Here is a 17,868-nt window from a genome sequence, read left to right as displayed (position 1 = left end):
CTTATTTTATACTCCCATTTATAAAATGAGCCTCGAACAGTCTTTCTATGGGGGAAAAAAAGTCACTGCTCTCTATACCTTGTAGTTTGTAATGCCAAGATACAGCTTCCAAAGAGGCAGAAGGGTGCAAGATTTCCTATTGGACATGAAAGTTTTCTTCCTTGTTTTCCCACAGAGCTTGGCTTATTTATTTTTTTAGTGCTTAGTAGATGGTAAAATGATTATATCTTAGGATTCATTCTGATAGGCTAGTGAACATTGAAATATAAGTTTACCCCCACAGTCATGGTATCAGAGAAATAAGCAATACTACTCCTTGTCCATATGGCTTTAACATGGAAGGTGGCTCGAAGACATCCCTGATGAATCGCAGAGGAGAGTGGGGTTACTCCTTGGAATGCCCACCACAGCCCCCTCACCTCCTCCTGGAGGATATGATGCCTCACATCCTCAGTCACAATGATAGAAACACACCTGACCCTCTTTGAGTTCTCAGACCTTTGCCTCAGACATGATTCTCTGAACCCTGCACATAAGGAAACACATATTCTTTACCTTTGTTTTATATGTTTGTGTTGTTATCAGAAACTCGATACCACTTCCTAGAGGGGGAAAAAATGTAACTTCCCAGAGACGCTATCTAACTTAGGTCTCCTGTTTTACATCCCCGGGGAACGCTTACTTTTCTTCCACAGTAATAATCACACTTAGAATACTAATTTGTTGGCCTTCTTCACTAAACGGTAAGGTACACATTAAATATTTGTTGAATGAATGAATACAGACAGCATAAAAGCAGTTTGTCCCTTGTGTTTTATCTAAATTGAGAGGCAATATTTACTCTTCCCTTGAGATCGCCAAAGACAGTAGTAGGAAATGCAATAAAGGCTGAAGTAAGCCATTTGTATTCATCTTTGAATATTCTTGTCTATTCTGTCTTCACTTCTTCCTTTTCCCCCTCCCCATCCCCTTCTCTGTCATTTCCTTTCTTTCCCTTAAAGAAGCATTTTCTTTAGTTGTAGATAATGCTGTCAGTCTGCCTGCATCTCAGGATAATCTTTGGAAGGCTTTTCATTGACATCTCGCCTACCTAACAGTTGATTTCTCACCCGAACTTCCATTAGCAACTTTAGTCATTTAGAAATGCCATAGCTGCAAAATCTCACAGCAGATGTTGGCATAGAGATTCCATCTCTGAAGGACTGTGGGAGATTTTCTAAAAGACAATTCAGTGGTACATGTCCTAAATTGACTTCTCTCCAGTCCTTTGAAGACTAGGAAGTTCTAGGGCTAGGTTAGGAAGTGGTCTATATCACTGTGTCCAGCCATACTATTTTACAACACCTTCCTTTTAACAAAGTGGAAAATGCGAATCTTTGCAATAGAAACCCTTACTTAACTTTGTGGCTTTTGAAGAGGCCTGCGATAATATGTTTGAAGCTTAGAGTCCTGCAGATCACCTGAGGACTCTCAACTGTCTTCGGTGCCAGCTCTTCCTGTGAACTAGAAGTGAAAAATCTATTGTATCATCTCTACTCAGTGTCCAGTCAGATGCAAAGACTAAATGAGCCATGGAAAAGGGAGATTCTTTGTACATAGACCCTTGCAGGTGTGGCTTTCTGATAAGCACCGGATGATCAGACAAGCAGAATATTGAGAGTTTGCATTTCCAGCTCACTCGAGTCATATCTTTTAGAACATATAAGTTCATGGCTCTCAAGAAGCTAATAAAAACAAAAAAAGTCCTACTCCCATTATTCAGAGAATAAAATAGAAAAGTTATCATGAATTCACAGGAATCCATCCTAGTGCTGAAGCAGTGTTCCAGCTGCCTCATGGCCACTTCCTGTGGTCTTCAGTTGCACATTTTGGTCCATCTCATTTTTGCTGCTCCCTCTGGCTTCCTTGAAGTTTTGCTGCTGATTTTATCTGAGACACCTCACACTGAGACAGCTGCTAAGTCGACTCTTACCTTTATATTTTGCAGAGGTTATCCTCAACATTAACATTTCTCCTGAGTTCCCTTATAAAATTAATTTTGGGGTTTTTTTGTTTGTTTTATTTTTTTGCTGAATAACACATTCTGCATCATGAAGCTCACTATCCAAACAAAGATCCAGTGAAGGATTGGAGGCCCCCCAGAATAATTCTCACACCAGGGAAGGCATATGGGGAGCTAAAGAAGGCTTTGGATGGGTCAATCAAACTCAAAAGTCATGCGGCAGAACTATTAAACATGCCACCTTGGAAAATGTCAAATTAATCTCTCATGATTTACATAGTTACAGTTTCTAGATGTTTTCTGAATGCCTTACCCTCAAAATATGCCTCTGTGAATCACAGATTATCTACACAAAGCAGTATAGATGATCTAAAATTGGAGATAGGATAATATTAAAATCATTCACAACACTTAAAGCTAAGTAAGTGGAATGACTCAGGAAGATGTAACTGATGATCTTCTAGCTATCCAGCTCCCTCCTCCTCTCCCCCTCCTGCCCTCCCACCTTTTCTCTCTCTTGTCCTCTGTTCTAACTTTCCTTTGGGAATAACCTAACTCCATCTCTCCTAGAAGTAAATACTAACTGAAAGTTCTTGGGGCATATAAATAAGTTATTTAATTTTTTTGCTTAATATTCTTTTCTCTATTTTTTTTCAGGCCAAGTATAGAAACTCATTTTTCATTTCAACTAGAAATCTAATGAGAGGTCATAGATGTCATTGGTATGTCCTGATAGTAACTGAAGAGGAGAGAACTAACATTAATATTTATGCAGTTGGTATCTGCCAAGCCTTCTGCCAGGAGCCAGGCACCTTACATGTTTTATGAGCTCAAATTGTCACAGTAGAACTCTGAGGCACATTATTATTATCCATTGGGGTTTTTTTGGTGGGGCTGGAACTCAGGGTCTAGGTCCTATCCCTGAGTGCTTCAGTTCAAGGCTAGTACTCTACCACTTTGAGCCACAACGCCATTTCTGGTTTTCTGGTAGCTAATTGTAGTTGAGACTCAGAGACTTTCTTGCCCATATTGGCTTCGAACCACAATCCTCAGATCTCAACCTCCTGAGCAGCTAGGATCACAAGTGTGGGCTAGGTCTAGTGACACTTAAGCTTTTTGTTTTGGGTTATTTTTTGTTTTTTGGTCTTTTGGGTTTTTTCATATATTTATTATTGTAATTAATAGAAGGGTTACATGATATTTGCCAGATAGATGGTGCATTAATTCCCATACATTGATACCCTTTCACATGTCTTGGTCCCCATTTCCCTCCTCCCCACACCACCCCTCATCTTGTTTGAGTTAAATATCCATGGTCACATAAATTATTTAGTGTTAAACCAGGGTGATGCCTACATAGATTTCAAAATATGATATTGGTCACTTCAAGGGCTGAAGGAACTTATCGCAGATGCATAAAATAATGCATATTTTAAGTATAGATCCAAGTTTTCAAAGCAACCAAGGGGACAAAAGAGAACTTTTTATTTCCTAATTAAGATCCAGGTAGTGGGGAGGGAAACGGGGACAAAAACATGAGAAGGGGTATCAATGTGCGAGAAGTAATGCACCTACTACCTGAAGAATGTAACTGTAACCCCTCTATACATTATCCCAACAACAAAAAGAAAAAGATCCAGTTAATGCCCCTTCAAAAATCTTGCAGAGTATGAGAAAAAAAGTAAAAATGTAATCTTACCATTTCAACTCTAATAGTTTTAGGCCTCTGCTCATTTTTGAGCACATCATCCCCCCACTCTTCCATGAAAACACCCAGAACATCAAATATTTAAGACTAAGTGCCTAAGAAAGTTCTAAGTATGAGGGAAGGAAGCGAGACAATGAATTAATTATCTACTAGTGCGTTTAGCCATTTTTTATTGATTCAAATTATAGTAAAGCCACTCAGCCTATGGGAATGAGGTATAATTTTCCTGGAACCCTCATACTGGTTTTATTTTTTTTTCATAATTCTTATCTCAACTATACCCAGAAACAACATCATAGACTCAAAGGCATTATTATCTGCAGCCCAGATTTCTAACCACAAGTGTTAGAATCCTGCTTCCCTCAGAAAAGATGAGAGGAACAGGTAGCTCAGGAAGAGAAATACAGGTACCCCTACAGCAGGGCCCACATCGACTTCTTAACAGAATAAAGATGTCTGGCATGATCCAACAGTGTCACTATTTAAATCGTAGTTCTGTATTGTAGACTTTAACACAGAATAGTCTCTTAGCTCTTGCTCTTTGCCTTCCTTACCTCTGTGCAGCACTGTATGTTGTATAAGTCCATTTTTGTTCCTATTATTATACGTGAATTCCTCCTTTATAGTGAAAAAAATTAAGTTTGCAGTTTTAAAATCTGTAAGCCCAACATCAATCAGCTCTATTTGGTTTGACCTCTGGTGTGGGGATGGGAAAGCACTTAAAATGCCCCATGACAGGGCTGGGAGTTTGGCCTAGTGGTAGAGTGCTTGCCTAGCATGCATGAAGACCCAGGTTCGATTCCTTGGTACTTCATACATAGAAAAAAGTGGTGCTGAGGCTCAAGTGGTAGAGCTCTAGCCCTGAGAAAGTCCAAGGACAGTGCTCAGGACTTGAGCTCAAGCCCAGGACTGGAAAAAAAAAAAAGCCTCATGATATTGTGGCAGGAGTGAACGTGGGAACAAGTAATCCTGACACCAGCTGGAAAAACAGATAATGATTCAAGGATCAGGCTCAAATCCAAAATATTTAAAGAATTTATTTTTCTAATTTGAGCCCAAATACAGTTCCTCATACATGTTAGGAAGGAACTTCAGCACGGACCCACAGCCCAGGCCGTGGCTCTCCCAAGGACTCATGTGAGAAGACTAGTGTGAGCTAGGGAGCACTTTCAGTACCCCAAGGCTCTCCCAGGAGGCCTCCTTCGTAAATGTCCCATCACTTTCCACATCTTCCACATCAATACACAGGTGCCAGGGTTTCCACATTTGAGCTGTTGGAGTAGAAAATGTACAAACTAGAGCATGTATACTTGGGTCTGATAGATTTGCATGTTCCCTGAAGAGCTAGATGTATACCAATTCAGGAACTTTTCCACTCAAGTATTGGAATATTTCAGGAGTTACCTTTATTTCTGTTTATATAGTATATCTGATAGATGCCTGCATTTTACTCTGGCACAAAGGTCTGTTTCTGACTTTCCAGTATGTTTTCTATCTAAAACAATAGTTGCCTAAACAAGACCTAGGTCACCATACAGATGAAAATATGACAGATACCTTTTGAAAGGTATCTAAGGCCCTCTGGAAATAGTGTTTTGCAAAGTTGCTAACATACTGCAATGATAAAATATCCAAATTATTTACTATGGAAACCCTATAATGCAATAAGGCCTCTAGAATCTTACCAAACCATATTTACACATTTCTAATCATGTACCACTTCCAGCTGACCAAGCCTGCAACCTAATGCAGGCATGAAAATGTCTCACCTACCAAGTATTTAGCATGACTAGCTCCATCGAGAACCCTGTGAGCAAGAGAATGAAATGAAAATAATGAATGAATGTAACTCACCAGGCAGATACAAGACATACATGTAGCAAGCTTTAAGTATTCTCTCATCATTTGAGTCTACTTTGACTTCTTTTGGCCTGACATTAATCATATTTGCTATTCCTAAAAGCTATATGTCAAACTTTTATAATTAGTCATTTTGTTTATTTTATAACCATATATAAGTGCTTATTTATTGAGAACCCTGTAGATGCAAGGTGTTGGTCTGCAGGCTTTTATTTCTTTCTAGTGGTCACAGCAGTCCAAGCTGAGAAGGCTCTATATGCCTTTGCTCTACTAATGGTCTGGGCATGATGTTTTCGCTTCCTTGTTATTTGGTCTTTGGTTGCCCTTAACTCTTCAGAAAAAGACCTTGACTGTCCTATTCATCTTGGGAAGTGAAGCTTCCTTTGCAAAAAAATTCTTTTCAGGCTGGTACACACATACTCCCACTGAAATAGTTTCTCTGTCTCAATACAGCCTGATGGAGAATCATTCCATTTTCTATGTGAATCACTTATCCAACCCCCCAAAAAACTCACAGTAACTATTTTTAGCTTTAGAGGGAATCAGACTTCCTGGAGAATGGTGGTATAAAACCTGAACATGGGAGCTGGGCACCAGTGGTTTATACCTGTAATCCTAGCTATTCAGGAGGCTGAGATTTGAGGACCATAGTTCAGAGCCAGCCCAGGCACAAAAGTCTGTGAGACTCTTATCTCCAATTAACCACTAGAAAACCGGAAATGGTGCTGTGGTTCAAGGGGTAGAGTGCTAACCTTGAGCTAAAGAGCTCAGAGACAGCAACCAGGCCCAGAGTTCAAGCCCCACAATCCACAAAATGCACGCACGCGCGCGCGCGCACACACACACACACACACACACACACACACACACACACACACACACCTGATCATTGGACAATTGCTATGTGTAATTTGCTAAATCTTTTACTTTTCCACAGCCAGGGCAAAGGATTTTTTGTTTTGGTATCGCTTTCTACTCTCCCATTACTTATCAGTCACAAGTAACAGATTGGTTCCACTCTCTACACTTTCTTTTTCCAGGTGTGGGGCTTGAATTCAAGGCATAGGCACTATCCTTGAACACTTTTTGCTCAAGGCTAGCACTCTGCCACTTGAGCCGCAGCACCACTTCTGGCTTTTTCTGTGGATATGGTACCTAGGAACTGACTGAGCCCAGGGCTTCTGCATGCTAGGCAAGCACTTTACCACTAGTCTATGCTCCCAGCTCCTCTACACTATTATAAAGCAATGAAGATGTAAAGTTTTAAGTTTCTTGAAAATCAGCTCCATATCTGAGGATCAAGGTTCAAAGCCAACCAGGACATAAAAGGACCTGAGATTCTAGAAAATGGGAAGTGGGGCTTGGCTCAAGGGTAGGGCTATAACCTTGAGCTAAAGAGCTCAGGGATAGTTCTGGAGGCCGAGTTCAAGCCTCATGACCCACCCAAAAAGAAATTCACTCTAGGGGCCGGGTAGCTTGTATGAAGCCCTGGGTTGGGTTCCTTGGTACCATTATACAGAATAAGCCGGAAGTGGTGCTGTAGGTCAAGTAGTAGAGTGATACTCTTTGAGGAAAGCCAAAGAACAGTGCTCAGGCCTTGAGTCCAGCCCCAAGTCTGGCAAAAAAAAAAAATTCTCATTAGTACTAAGAATGTGAACAGAGGCCTCCAGAACTTATATATTAAGCAAAATGGTAGTGTTTTCTTATTTACTGCAAGTCACTATTCCTGAGGTCAGAAAGATCTTTACAAACCAAAAATGGTGACCTACTTTTTCTTTCTGAAAAATAACTATGTAAGTATATTCTCATTGTATAAAACATAGGCTTCATTCTGACATTTATATATATATGTATATAAAAAGTATATGTAAACTTGTATATATATATATGTAGATACAAAGTATAATATACTTTCATCGTTCCCTTCTACTGTTTTCCTCCTGTGCCCTACTTTTCCTTATACTCTAGTTTTGTTTTGTTTTTAGAGAACATTGTCCTTTATTTCTTAAATTTTAATATTGTGTCCCTGCACAGAAATCTTATTTAACTGAAGTAAGTAAACAACTAGAAACAAATATCCATCACGGAAACCATGGATAAGCAACTTGTGGCATACAAACACACACACACACACACACACACACACACACACACACACACACACACACATTTCTTCCTAATAAGAGTAGACTACTTATATATGAAGCAATGTGAAAAATGCTCAAAAATATGCAAAGTAAATGGTCAGACACAAAAGAGTTCATGCTTTATAATCCCACTTACATAAAGTTAAAGAATAAGAAAAATTACTATGTGATGCAGAAATCTTTTATATTGTATAGAGGTGTTACAGTTATATTCATCAGATAGTAGGTGCATTACTTCTCACACATTGATACCCCTTCTCATGTTTCTGTCCCAGTCATCTTGTTTTTCCCCCTTCCCTTTCCAATTTCAAATAAACAAATAAGTGTATATAAAATATGCTAGGTATCAAAGTCAGATACAGTAACAATATGCAATTAATGAAAGGGCAACGAAAGAGAAGAAAAATAACAGTGCATTAAGAACAGTAATCATACAGGATAAAGATCTTGTTTCCATATCCTGAAGATCCTTTCATTTAGCCTCATCCTTTATGATCTTATGTATCTAGGTTTTGAGCTATTATAATCCTCTGCTAGGAGAGTCCTAGATGTGTACTAATTATTATGAATGAGGGAAACCATTGAGCCTATGTTCCTTTTGTTTTTGTTTTTATTTTTGCTGGTTCTAGAGCTTGAACTCTGGGCTTGGGAGATCTCACTGAGCTTCTTTAGCTCAAGAGGAGTGCTTTCCCACTTGAGCCACACACCACTTCCAACTTTTTTTAGTAGTTTATTAAAGATGAAAGTCTTGTGGAATTTCTTTCCCAGGCTGGCTTCAAACCACAAATCTTCAAATCTCAGGCTCCTAATAGCTAGGATTACAGGCTTGAGCCACGTGCTCTTAGCTTCTATTTTTAAAATTGAAAAATTGTTTATTTAAATACAAAGTTAATTAAAATACCAGAATAAGCCTTGTGCTAGAAATAAGACCAGAATCATATATGATCCCAACTCAAGCCAGACTAAAATATATGAGTTTCATTGGCTTTGGGTACTTTGCGTAGTACAAAATGTTCCTGTTGTATCATCTAGCTTTCCTGGACAATTAGGATTTATTATGAAGCTCACATGGGAAATACACTTGTTGAATATTTCCCAAGTACAATATTTTAGTAGAAAAAAAATTAAAGAAATCAGCAATTTAAAAAACTTTAAAATTTTTGTTACAGTTGTACTTATCAGAAAAGAGTAAAAATTATTAAAAGCATAATTTGAACAGGATGTCATTTTAGAAAAAATACTTTTAACTAACTGGTAAATTGCAGTGCCCCGCAGTGAAATGTTTTATCTGAGGGAATGTCAGACCAGCAAAGCTGATTTAACATTTAATGGGTACAGGCTCTACTACCCCTGAGAAGTTCTAATCAAGCCTTATCTCATTGAAATGCAAGCTCAGAAGTGGGGAAACTGATTAACAAAATAAAAAATCTAGAGTGTTTCTCATGCAAACAGTCATCAGTGTATCTTATGTAATTATGTAGCCCATAAATCAACACAGCGTGCAAGGGTTTTGCTCACGGTGTAAATTTCTTAATGACTGAGATATCTTTAACCATGAATAATTTATATCCACATGATCTATTTTTTTTAATTCTAACCATGCTTCACTTCAGCAGGATAAACTAATCATCTATCTAGAGATGGGCTCCTGGTTATTTCTTTCTTCCTGATTTTTCTTCTTTTATGTCTTTCATCTTGATATTATTCCTCTTCCCCCCCCCTTGCACTTCCTTAAATAAGAGTAATCCATTCATCCACTCTGTTTGCACGTTTTCATTTCCTACCGTGCAGCTTGTTACACAGTTTGGAATACAGCCAGGGCTTTTTGGAATTCTGCATTTCAGAAGACCGGTCTGAATGGAGATTGGATGGCAACGAGGGAAATAGGCTTAATACAGCAAGGTAGTGTGCACTGTTTGATGTTGTAGTAGGGAAGCATTTATTATGGGAAGCAATTGCTAGAAAGGGCTAATGATCAATTAAATGTTAACACTTGTAGATCTCATCCTGTGATGCAGAAAGGAACTGCCACATGGGTAATGCTGGAGAGCCATACTTGCTAAAATGGTTAGCTTGTTTTCCTAGCACTCATTAAAATAAAATTGGATGAGAAGCATTCCAATCAACTTCTACCTCACCTAATAAGCTCATACTAAGCAGGCCAGCTCACCTCCCTCCTCCTCCCCTGTTGTTCCCTTGTCATTTGTCATAGTTATTTGTTGTTGTTATTGTTTTAAGTTGCCTTTTGATACCCATTATGAGCAAGGAGATGTCAACCACCTTCTGTGAGTCTTTCCACACATTTTTGCCAGTTCTGAGGTTTGAACTCTGGACTTTAATAAGCTTGCTGGGCTAGCAGTCTACCAATTGAGCTACGCCTCCAACTGATTGGTTACATTGGAAGCAGAGCCTCAATCTTTCCCAGGGCTATCTTGCATCATGATCCTCTCGATATTATTGGTTGTAGATGGGATGACCTCTGTGTGTCACCATACTCTGTAGTTGATTAAGACAGCATTTCCAGCTGGCTTTGTGCTGCCTTCCTCCCAGTCTCCACCTCCAAGTAGCTAGAATTACAGCTCTGAACAGCTAGCACCTGTATCTTTGGACACCTTTGATATACCTAAATAAGTCTAGAAATATGGAAATCATATCCTTGCAGATAGCATTTTCGTAAGTACTTTGACTATATTATATGATAAACATTTCACTAGGGGATAGATGTGGAGTAGATGAGAGGATTATGAACGGTGTAATTCTTGTACTTACAATGAGAAAAAATACTGGAAATTTATGTTCAACAGGCAAGGCTGATTTAATGGGTACTCCACTATCACTACCACTCATGTTTTTGTAGTAGAATCTGAGTGTTCTTCTACCGTCAACTTCTTGGCATGAGATGTCAAAGAGTAACTAAAAGAAAAGCATAAGTTTTCACCTTTGAAGCCAAGCACAATCATGAGTCACACCTACAATCACAGCTATCCCAGGAGACTGAGTGCTAGAGTTGCGTAGTTTGAGGCCAGCTGAGGCAAAAAGTCTGTGAGGCACCATCTCCAAATAACTACAAAAAACTAGGCAAGAGAAGTATCAGCTAAATAAGCAAACTGAATAACTTGAGCTCAAACTGGCCACAAATAGACATACAAGTGTTCACCTCTGAATGCTCAAAATCAGAGGTGCTTAGCTTCTAGGTCACATTCAATATTTCAGAAATTCATGTTGTTCAGACAAAGGCCTCATATCTAAAATATATCAACAGCTCAAAAAATTGAATCACTCCAAAACTAATCTCCAAAGAAAAAACCATCCCATTAAAAGATGGGCCAAAGACTTAAAGAGAGTCTTCTCTGAAGAAGAAACAAAAATGGCCTACAGACACATGAAGAAATGCTCGACATCTCTGGTCATAAAAGAAATGCAAATCAAAACAACTCTAAGATTCCACCCCACTCCAGTCAGAATGGACAGGACCAGGAAAACGAATAATAACAGATGCTGGAGGGGATGCGGCCAGGAGGGATCACTACTACACTGTTGGTGGGAGTGCAAACTCGTTCAACCACTATGGAAAGCAGTGTGGCAGTTCCTCAGAAGACTAAACATAGAGCTCCCCTATGACCCAGAAATTCCACTACTTGGCATTTACCCAACTGTCCAGAAACAAGGGCATACTAAATCCACTAGCATAACGATGTTCATTGCAGCACTATTACCATAGCAAAGATATGGAACCAACCTAGATGTCCCTCAGTTGATGAATGGACAACAAGATGTGGTATTTATACACAATGGAATTCTATGCTGCTGTCAGAAAGAAGGACATTGCCCCATTTGTTAGGAAATGGAAAGACAGAAAAAATCATGTTAAGTGAAGTAAGCCAGACTCAAAGGAACATAGGCTCCATGGTTTCCCTCATTTGTCATAATCAGTAGAAACCTTGGCCTCTCCTAGCAGAGATTTACAATAGAACAAAACCTAGATACATAAGGCCATATAGTATGATGCTAAAGGAAAGGACCTCCAGGATATAGAAACAAAAGCCATATAATGAGTGATTGTTGTCCTTAAGGTACTATGCTATTTCTCATCTCTTTTGCTGATCCTTGGTTATCTCATATTGTTACAGTATTTCACCTTGTTATCTGATATAGTGTATATATGTTGATTTGGTTATCTGAACTAGTGTAGGGAAGGGGGGAAAACAAGATAAGAGGGGGAGAGTGGGGCAAGGGAAATGGGGACCAGACATAAGAAAGGGTATCAATGTTTGTGAAGTAATGCACCTTCTATCTGGTGAATATAATGTAACCTTTCTATTAATTACAATAAAAAATATATAGGAAAAAAGTAAATAAAAAAGAAATTTATGTTGTTGTAAAAATGCAACTTAGTTTGCTTTTTTAGTCCTTTTCTGTGCAGCTGTGTGGTTGTGGGCTTCTATCCTGGCAAGAAACTGGTTACACTTCTCCAGCTTTCAACCAGAATCTTGTCCTGCCACTCACTACTGACTTACAAAGCATTTAGATCCAGTGCCTATCATGAAATTATGATGAGTTTTCTAATGCCTAGTTTCTGTTAGCTGCCTGAGAGGAAAGATTCATATCTTAGGAAAGTTCCCTGGAGAGACATCCTGTTAGTCCATGCTAAGATCTGTCTTTAGGTCACATTGACCAACAAACACATTAGCTTGCCCCTTTCCAGAGACACTATTATGCCATCATGGATTTTCTTTTCACTTTTACGCCTGCACCTTGATTAGGTGAACAGCCTTTAAAACAACCTCTGCACCCTATTATTGAGGCTGGGAAGGTGGCTTAGTGGTAGAGTGCTTGCCTAACATGTACAAGGTCCTGGATCTGATTCCTCAGTACCACAAACAAAAAGTCATTAAAAAATATATGTTGATCCAGGTATCAGTGGCTCATGTCTATAATCCTAGCTACTCAGGAGTCTGAGATCTGAAAATTATGATTCAATGCCAGCCTGGGCAGGAAAACCTATAAGACTCATATCTCCAGTGAACTACCAAAGAAGCTATAAGTGGAGCTGTGGCTCAAGTATTGGAGTGCTTGCCTTAAGCATCAAAGCTTAGGGACAGCACTTAGTCCCTGAGTGGAAGCCCCAGAACTGCAAAAAAAAAAAGTGGGTTGAAATAATTTACTTTTCTTTTATTTAGTACCACATATATAGAAAGCTCCATGGGAGAGCTATCTTTTAGAGTTTCTTGCTAGAAGAATCTTTCCCTCCATTATAAGAAGTAATAGACTTCGGGAGGAGGGAAATGGGGACCAAGACATGAGAAAGGGTATCAGTGTTTGTAAGGTTATGCACCTTCTAGCTGGTGAATATAATGAAACCCTTCTATTAATTACAATAAAATATATGAAAAAAAGAAAAATCCAGAAGCTCAAAAAAAGTAGTAGACTTCCTCTTTTCCAAAAATAAGAAATTCATAAACCTATCACATGTCCTTTATGGTGGTGGTTGCAATACATGTGTGCGCACGCACATACACACACAATTGCAAAACATACAGTTACCACTTTAAAGTATACAGTTCAATGAGACTCCATACACTTAAGATATTATGTAGGTATTACCTCTGACTAGTTCTCAAAGATTTTTATCACCCCAAAAGGAAACCCTGTACCCATTAAATAATCATTCACTTCTCTCTTGGAAGCTTCTAATCTATATTCTGTACCTATGGATTTGATTATGATTTGGAGTTATTCCTGCAGTTAAAGAAGGTCATCTCTATTAACTCTTATGGGTACAACAGCTCTAGGCCTCTCCTGCCTGCTTTGCATATTTTTTAAGACAAGCAGACTTGAGATTTCTGTTAAAAGATATACCGATAAGTACGGATATCTCCCGTTTTGCCTCCAGAGCCACTCCTGACCCGTCATGTTGCACTTTGCTATGATCAACATAGGCTGCACTGTGGGCACTCATTCCTCTTGCTTCTACTGGGGTTTGACTATAGTAAATCAGAACTAAGATGTAGGAAGGAAGTACTGGTATTTTTCCTGGCCCCATCCCTGTAGATACATTGGGACTGGCTGCAGCCCTTGCTTGAAGGTCTCATCCTCTCCGTTTAGTCCTTTCTGAATCCCTATTTTACTAAGAATTCTATTATTTGTCTTCTCAGGCTTGGTAGCATATGATTCTCTGTTGTTTGGGGCCAGGGCTACTGTACTATTCCTTTGATGTCATTATAACCCTCCCACACCTTTGTAAATAGTTCATTAAAAAATCATCTCTGGTTATCTTTATCTGTTATATGTTATTTTTGGACCCTGACTTAACTATCACTCTGTATTCCATGGCTCTGTGAAGCTGTCAGTCAACATGATTTACTCAGAATCCTCTACAGAAATGCCACTTTAGTGGCTTCTCCCTCTCCAAACATAAGGTGCAGGACCTTCATGCCAATTCTCAAAGGACACCAGTCTCATCTAAGCACTCATGATCCTGAAAGTGGCATGTTTACCTAAGTATTCCCCATGATTTAGTGGCTGCTTTTTAGGGAGAATAAAGTGCATTTCAATTTTATCTGGAAAAAATGGGGCTATATTTCCTCCAAAGACTTGTGCATTAATTCTTCAGCTATTGGATAAAGTCAAGTGATTCATACTCTGATCTATAAGGCACTGGGTAAAATTCTTTGTGTAGGCTCAGAAGTTAAAAATATCTCTCTACATTACCAGTAGCCTCAATGTGTATGTATGTATCCTGATGCATGAACAGCTTTTGGAAGCTTTTAAATATGGGTTCATGTGATCTCAGGTACACTATAACTATGTCAAACAAAATAATATGAGTTGAATTTCTATATTTCAGCATCAGTACCATAATGCCTTGAATACCATAATAGCTATGCATTCTCTTAACTCATTCCATCAACAAATGTCAGCAGGCATCTATTAGTTGCTGTGTCAACACTACGGAGAATCTCAGTGGTGAACAGCACACAGGATCCCTGCCTGCATGAGATTACATATTTAATCAAGGAGTAATTAATTAAGAGCTCGTTAATAAATTAATTGTTGTTGAGTTGTACTATGAAGGAAAGCACAGGACTGTATTAGACTTGATAGCAGGCAGTGTGACATGGTTTGCAGGTCCAGGCAGGAATCTCTGAGACATGACATTCTGGTAGAGCCAGGAGTAGGAGGGATAGGGTGAGTTGAGCAACACAGGTATAGGGAGCAATAGGAGGAAACTTAGACAATTTCATAGAACTGAGAGAGGAGAAAGGGAGCTGAAACAGATGCAGGCCTAGAGCTAACTGGTAGAAAAATGCAGCTGCTGTGACAGACGGGCCACCTTATGCAGGTCACTACACATACTAAATTCGTTTCTCTCTTAGCAAGACAGCCGTGGGAAGGTTTTAAGTATGAGACTGACATGAACAACACTTTTCAAAGATAATTCTGGACTGTGGAAAGTGGAGGGCACAAGCATATACAGGGGTATAAGATGATGGTTACTTGGATTAAAATAGCGATTGTGGAGACAGAACAAAAGAAATGAGATTGAGTGTTATTTCAGATGTTGGATCAAGAGGAGATTTTGAGGACAGGGGAGAAGAATGAGTTGGCAGTGCCGCCTGATGTAGTATTATGTGAGCTAGTGGTGAGAAGAAAACCAGAAGTGAACACACACTTGGAATCTCCAAATCTCCTTTAGGAAGCCTCACTCAGCGCTAACCATTGTTAGAATGGAAGGCTGGCCATCAAACGCCTAGTGATGGAGGGACAACTAAACCAGGCTACCAGGGCTGGCCCAAGTTTTGACCAGAGAGAGTCCAGCTGAGTCAATGAGGGCAAACACCTACTGCACGTAACTTGAGGCCAGTCACTATAAACGTCAACGTGCACAGCATCCTGGCCCGTGAGACACTGGACAGAACCAGCAGGAAACTAAGGAGAGAGAGAAAACAGAATGCTGTCACTGGCCCTAGACTCATACATAGCAAGTCAACAAAGGAATTTATACCTTTTCTTAGCAAGGTGAGGAAAACCAGAGAGTGGCCACCATCATAGAAGGTCAAGTTATCAATAGGCCTTCTGGTAAAGCATCCTATTAGCTCAGAATAAAAACCCTTCTTGGTAGATTAAGACCTCTGGCTCTTTTCATCTATTTATCAACTATGATTGATCAACTGTTAATCTGTCCTGGAATTGTCAGAGAGATAGAAAATCTCAAATGTTTCCTTTGTCTTTTATAGTACCAAATTATTTCAATATTCATATACAGCACACACAAAAATCCTTAGCACTAGAACATGTATGATGTTGGCAAGAATATTCTCATCTTTACCTTATTTAACAACTATCTTATTTTGTCTCAAAGTGGGAATGGCTCTCTCACATGGACGTTTCAACTTCATGAATCACTGTGTATTGCCTTCAGCCATAGATACACAGATTTCCCACTTTGCTATCTCTGAGTGGTGATAAAGATGTACTTGCGGAATCTAAAACTGATTAATGAGGTCTCCAACACCAGAGCAGGAGAAAAATCAGAAAAGTTTTATAGGCCGATATGCAATCTTAAAAATGAGACAACCTCATGGGAGAGGTAATAATAATCACCTATATGTACAGAAGATTGCTTAAAATATACATCTTTTATCACTGAAAATACCATAAGAAAAAGTAACATTTTATCAGTAAGCACTAAGGCATAGAAAAAATTAGTAACTTATCTAAGGTACCATGATGGAAATACAGTGAAGGTAAAAATTACTTGTGAGTGTCTTAATTCAGTATATAGGGCTGTTTTTCCCATATATGTTCTGTACTCTCAGTGACAGGGTTTTCTTTCTTGTTAACACAGTCATTCAGTAGCTATTAATCGTACACCTCTTAAATGTCTATCATCTCAGTGGGCAGACACTGAGAATGCTGTGCTTGGCAAAAACATAGTCTCTACCTTCAGAATACACTCATAATCTGACAATGGAGAAAGACATGTAATCCCAACTGACTGCTGTGAAACCATAACATCAACTGTACCTCCTTTTCTTCCTTGCTCTTCTCTTCCTTATTCTGGTGTTGTAAACTTGATTCATCAGCTCTGCTGTTCCTCGAGTACATCTTAATTACTAAGCCACCAGTCAGAAATGGTCAACTGGGAAAACTGTGTATCTGTGGCTGAAGCTCGGGCAATATACAGTGATTCATGAAGCCAAAATGTCTATGTGAAGGCATCACATGCAATTTGAGAAGATGCAGCAGAAGGAAGGGTGGGATAGTATATGAAGAATCTAGCTTACCAAAGCATGGCTCAGGCTTCCTAGAATTGTTGGTGTTTGTGTTGATTTCTCAAGCATGAGTATGGATTGGAAGAATGAAAACTGTGCCAACCATAAATGAAGCATCTATAAGGTCACTCCTGAAGGACAGGTGACCCATTAAGATCCAGTTAAGGAAAGAACGAGAGATTTAAATTCCACTTGGTTTACTCATGCCTACATAAGTACTCACCTATACCTGCTTTCTTCCTCCTTTCCTTCCCTCCTTTCTTCCTTCATTTTTTCTTCATTTACCCCACCTATCCATCCATTCACCCCTCAGTTACCCTTTCCTCCAGCTGTCTTTCTTCTAGCCATTTATCTATCCATTTACTCAGCTGCTGAATACTCACTGAATTAATTGTAGGAGAGATCTAGTATATATCCATCACGGAGTCAAGCAGAGAGGAAAGTATAAAGCTCCATGAGACATTATCCCAGCTGTTAGAACGCTTAAATACTTATTGGAGAGATTGCTGTGTGCACATATTATGATGAGACAAGCTGGATGGTGGGAAGGGTGGCCTAAAAAGTGTACTTAGGGAATGTTCTATAGAAGAATACCAAAATGTCAATGATAAGAATCAAGCTGGCAGCAGACCAAATATTCTCTTTTTCATTTGTTGGCTTATTTATTTATTTCATTGATTTTTCTTTTTTGAAATTTATTCTTTGGCAGATTCTGTGGCAACAGCATCAGGACCACTACTAGTTGAAGTTGCCAAAACTCCTGGTGCCAGTCTTGGGGTTGCCCTAACTACCTCGATGTGCTGTAACAAACAGGTCATTGTCATAGACAAAATCAAATCTGCAAGTATCGCGGACAGGTGAGTGTCATGGAAGGTG

The 17,868-nt window shown here is 39.2% G+C and overlaps 1 protein-coding gene across 8 annotated transcripts in view; it reads left to right on the top strand.

The window, feature by feature from the left end:
- The window catches only part of Grip1 (glutamate receptor interacting protein 1), a 615,745-nt gene that overhangs the window by 501,292 nt on the left and 96,585 nt on the right, over positions 1 to 17,868 (top strand). For all 8 annotated transcript variants that reach the window (XM_090328055.1, XM_090328040.1, XM_090328060.1 and 5 more), the window contains exon 8: positions 17,702 to 17,849. In XM_090328055.1, the coding sequence (XP_090184181.1) occupies positions 17,702 to 17,849 (148 nt within the window). The remainder of the gene's footprint in view (positions 1 to 17,701; positions 17,850 to 17,868) is intronic.

The sequence above is a fragment of the Megascapheus bottae genome, chromosome 2 (assembly GCF_031878675.1).
Source record: "Megascapheus bottae isolate mThoBot1 chromosome 2, mThoBot2.hap1, whole genome shotgun sequence".
Lineage (NCBI taxonomy): Eukaryota > Metazoa > Chordata > Mammalia > Rodentia > Geomyidae > Megascapheus > Megascapheus bottae.
The sequence above is the reverse complement of the archived record's forward strand: the minus strand, read 5'-3'. Positions and strand labels throughout refer to the sequence as shown.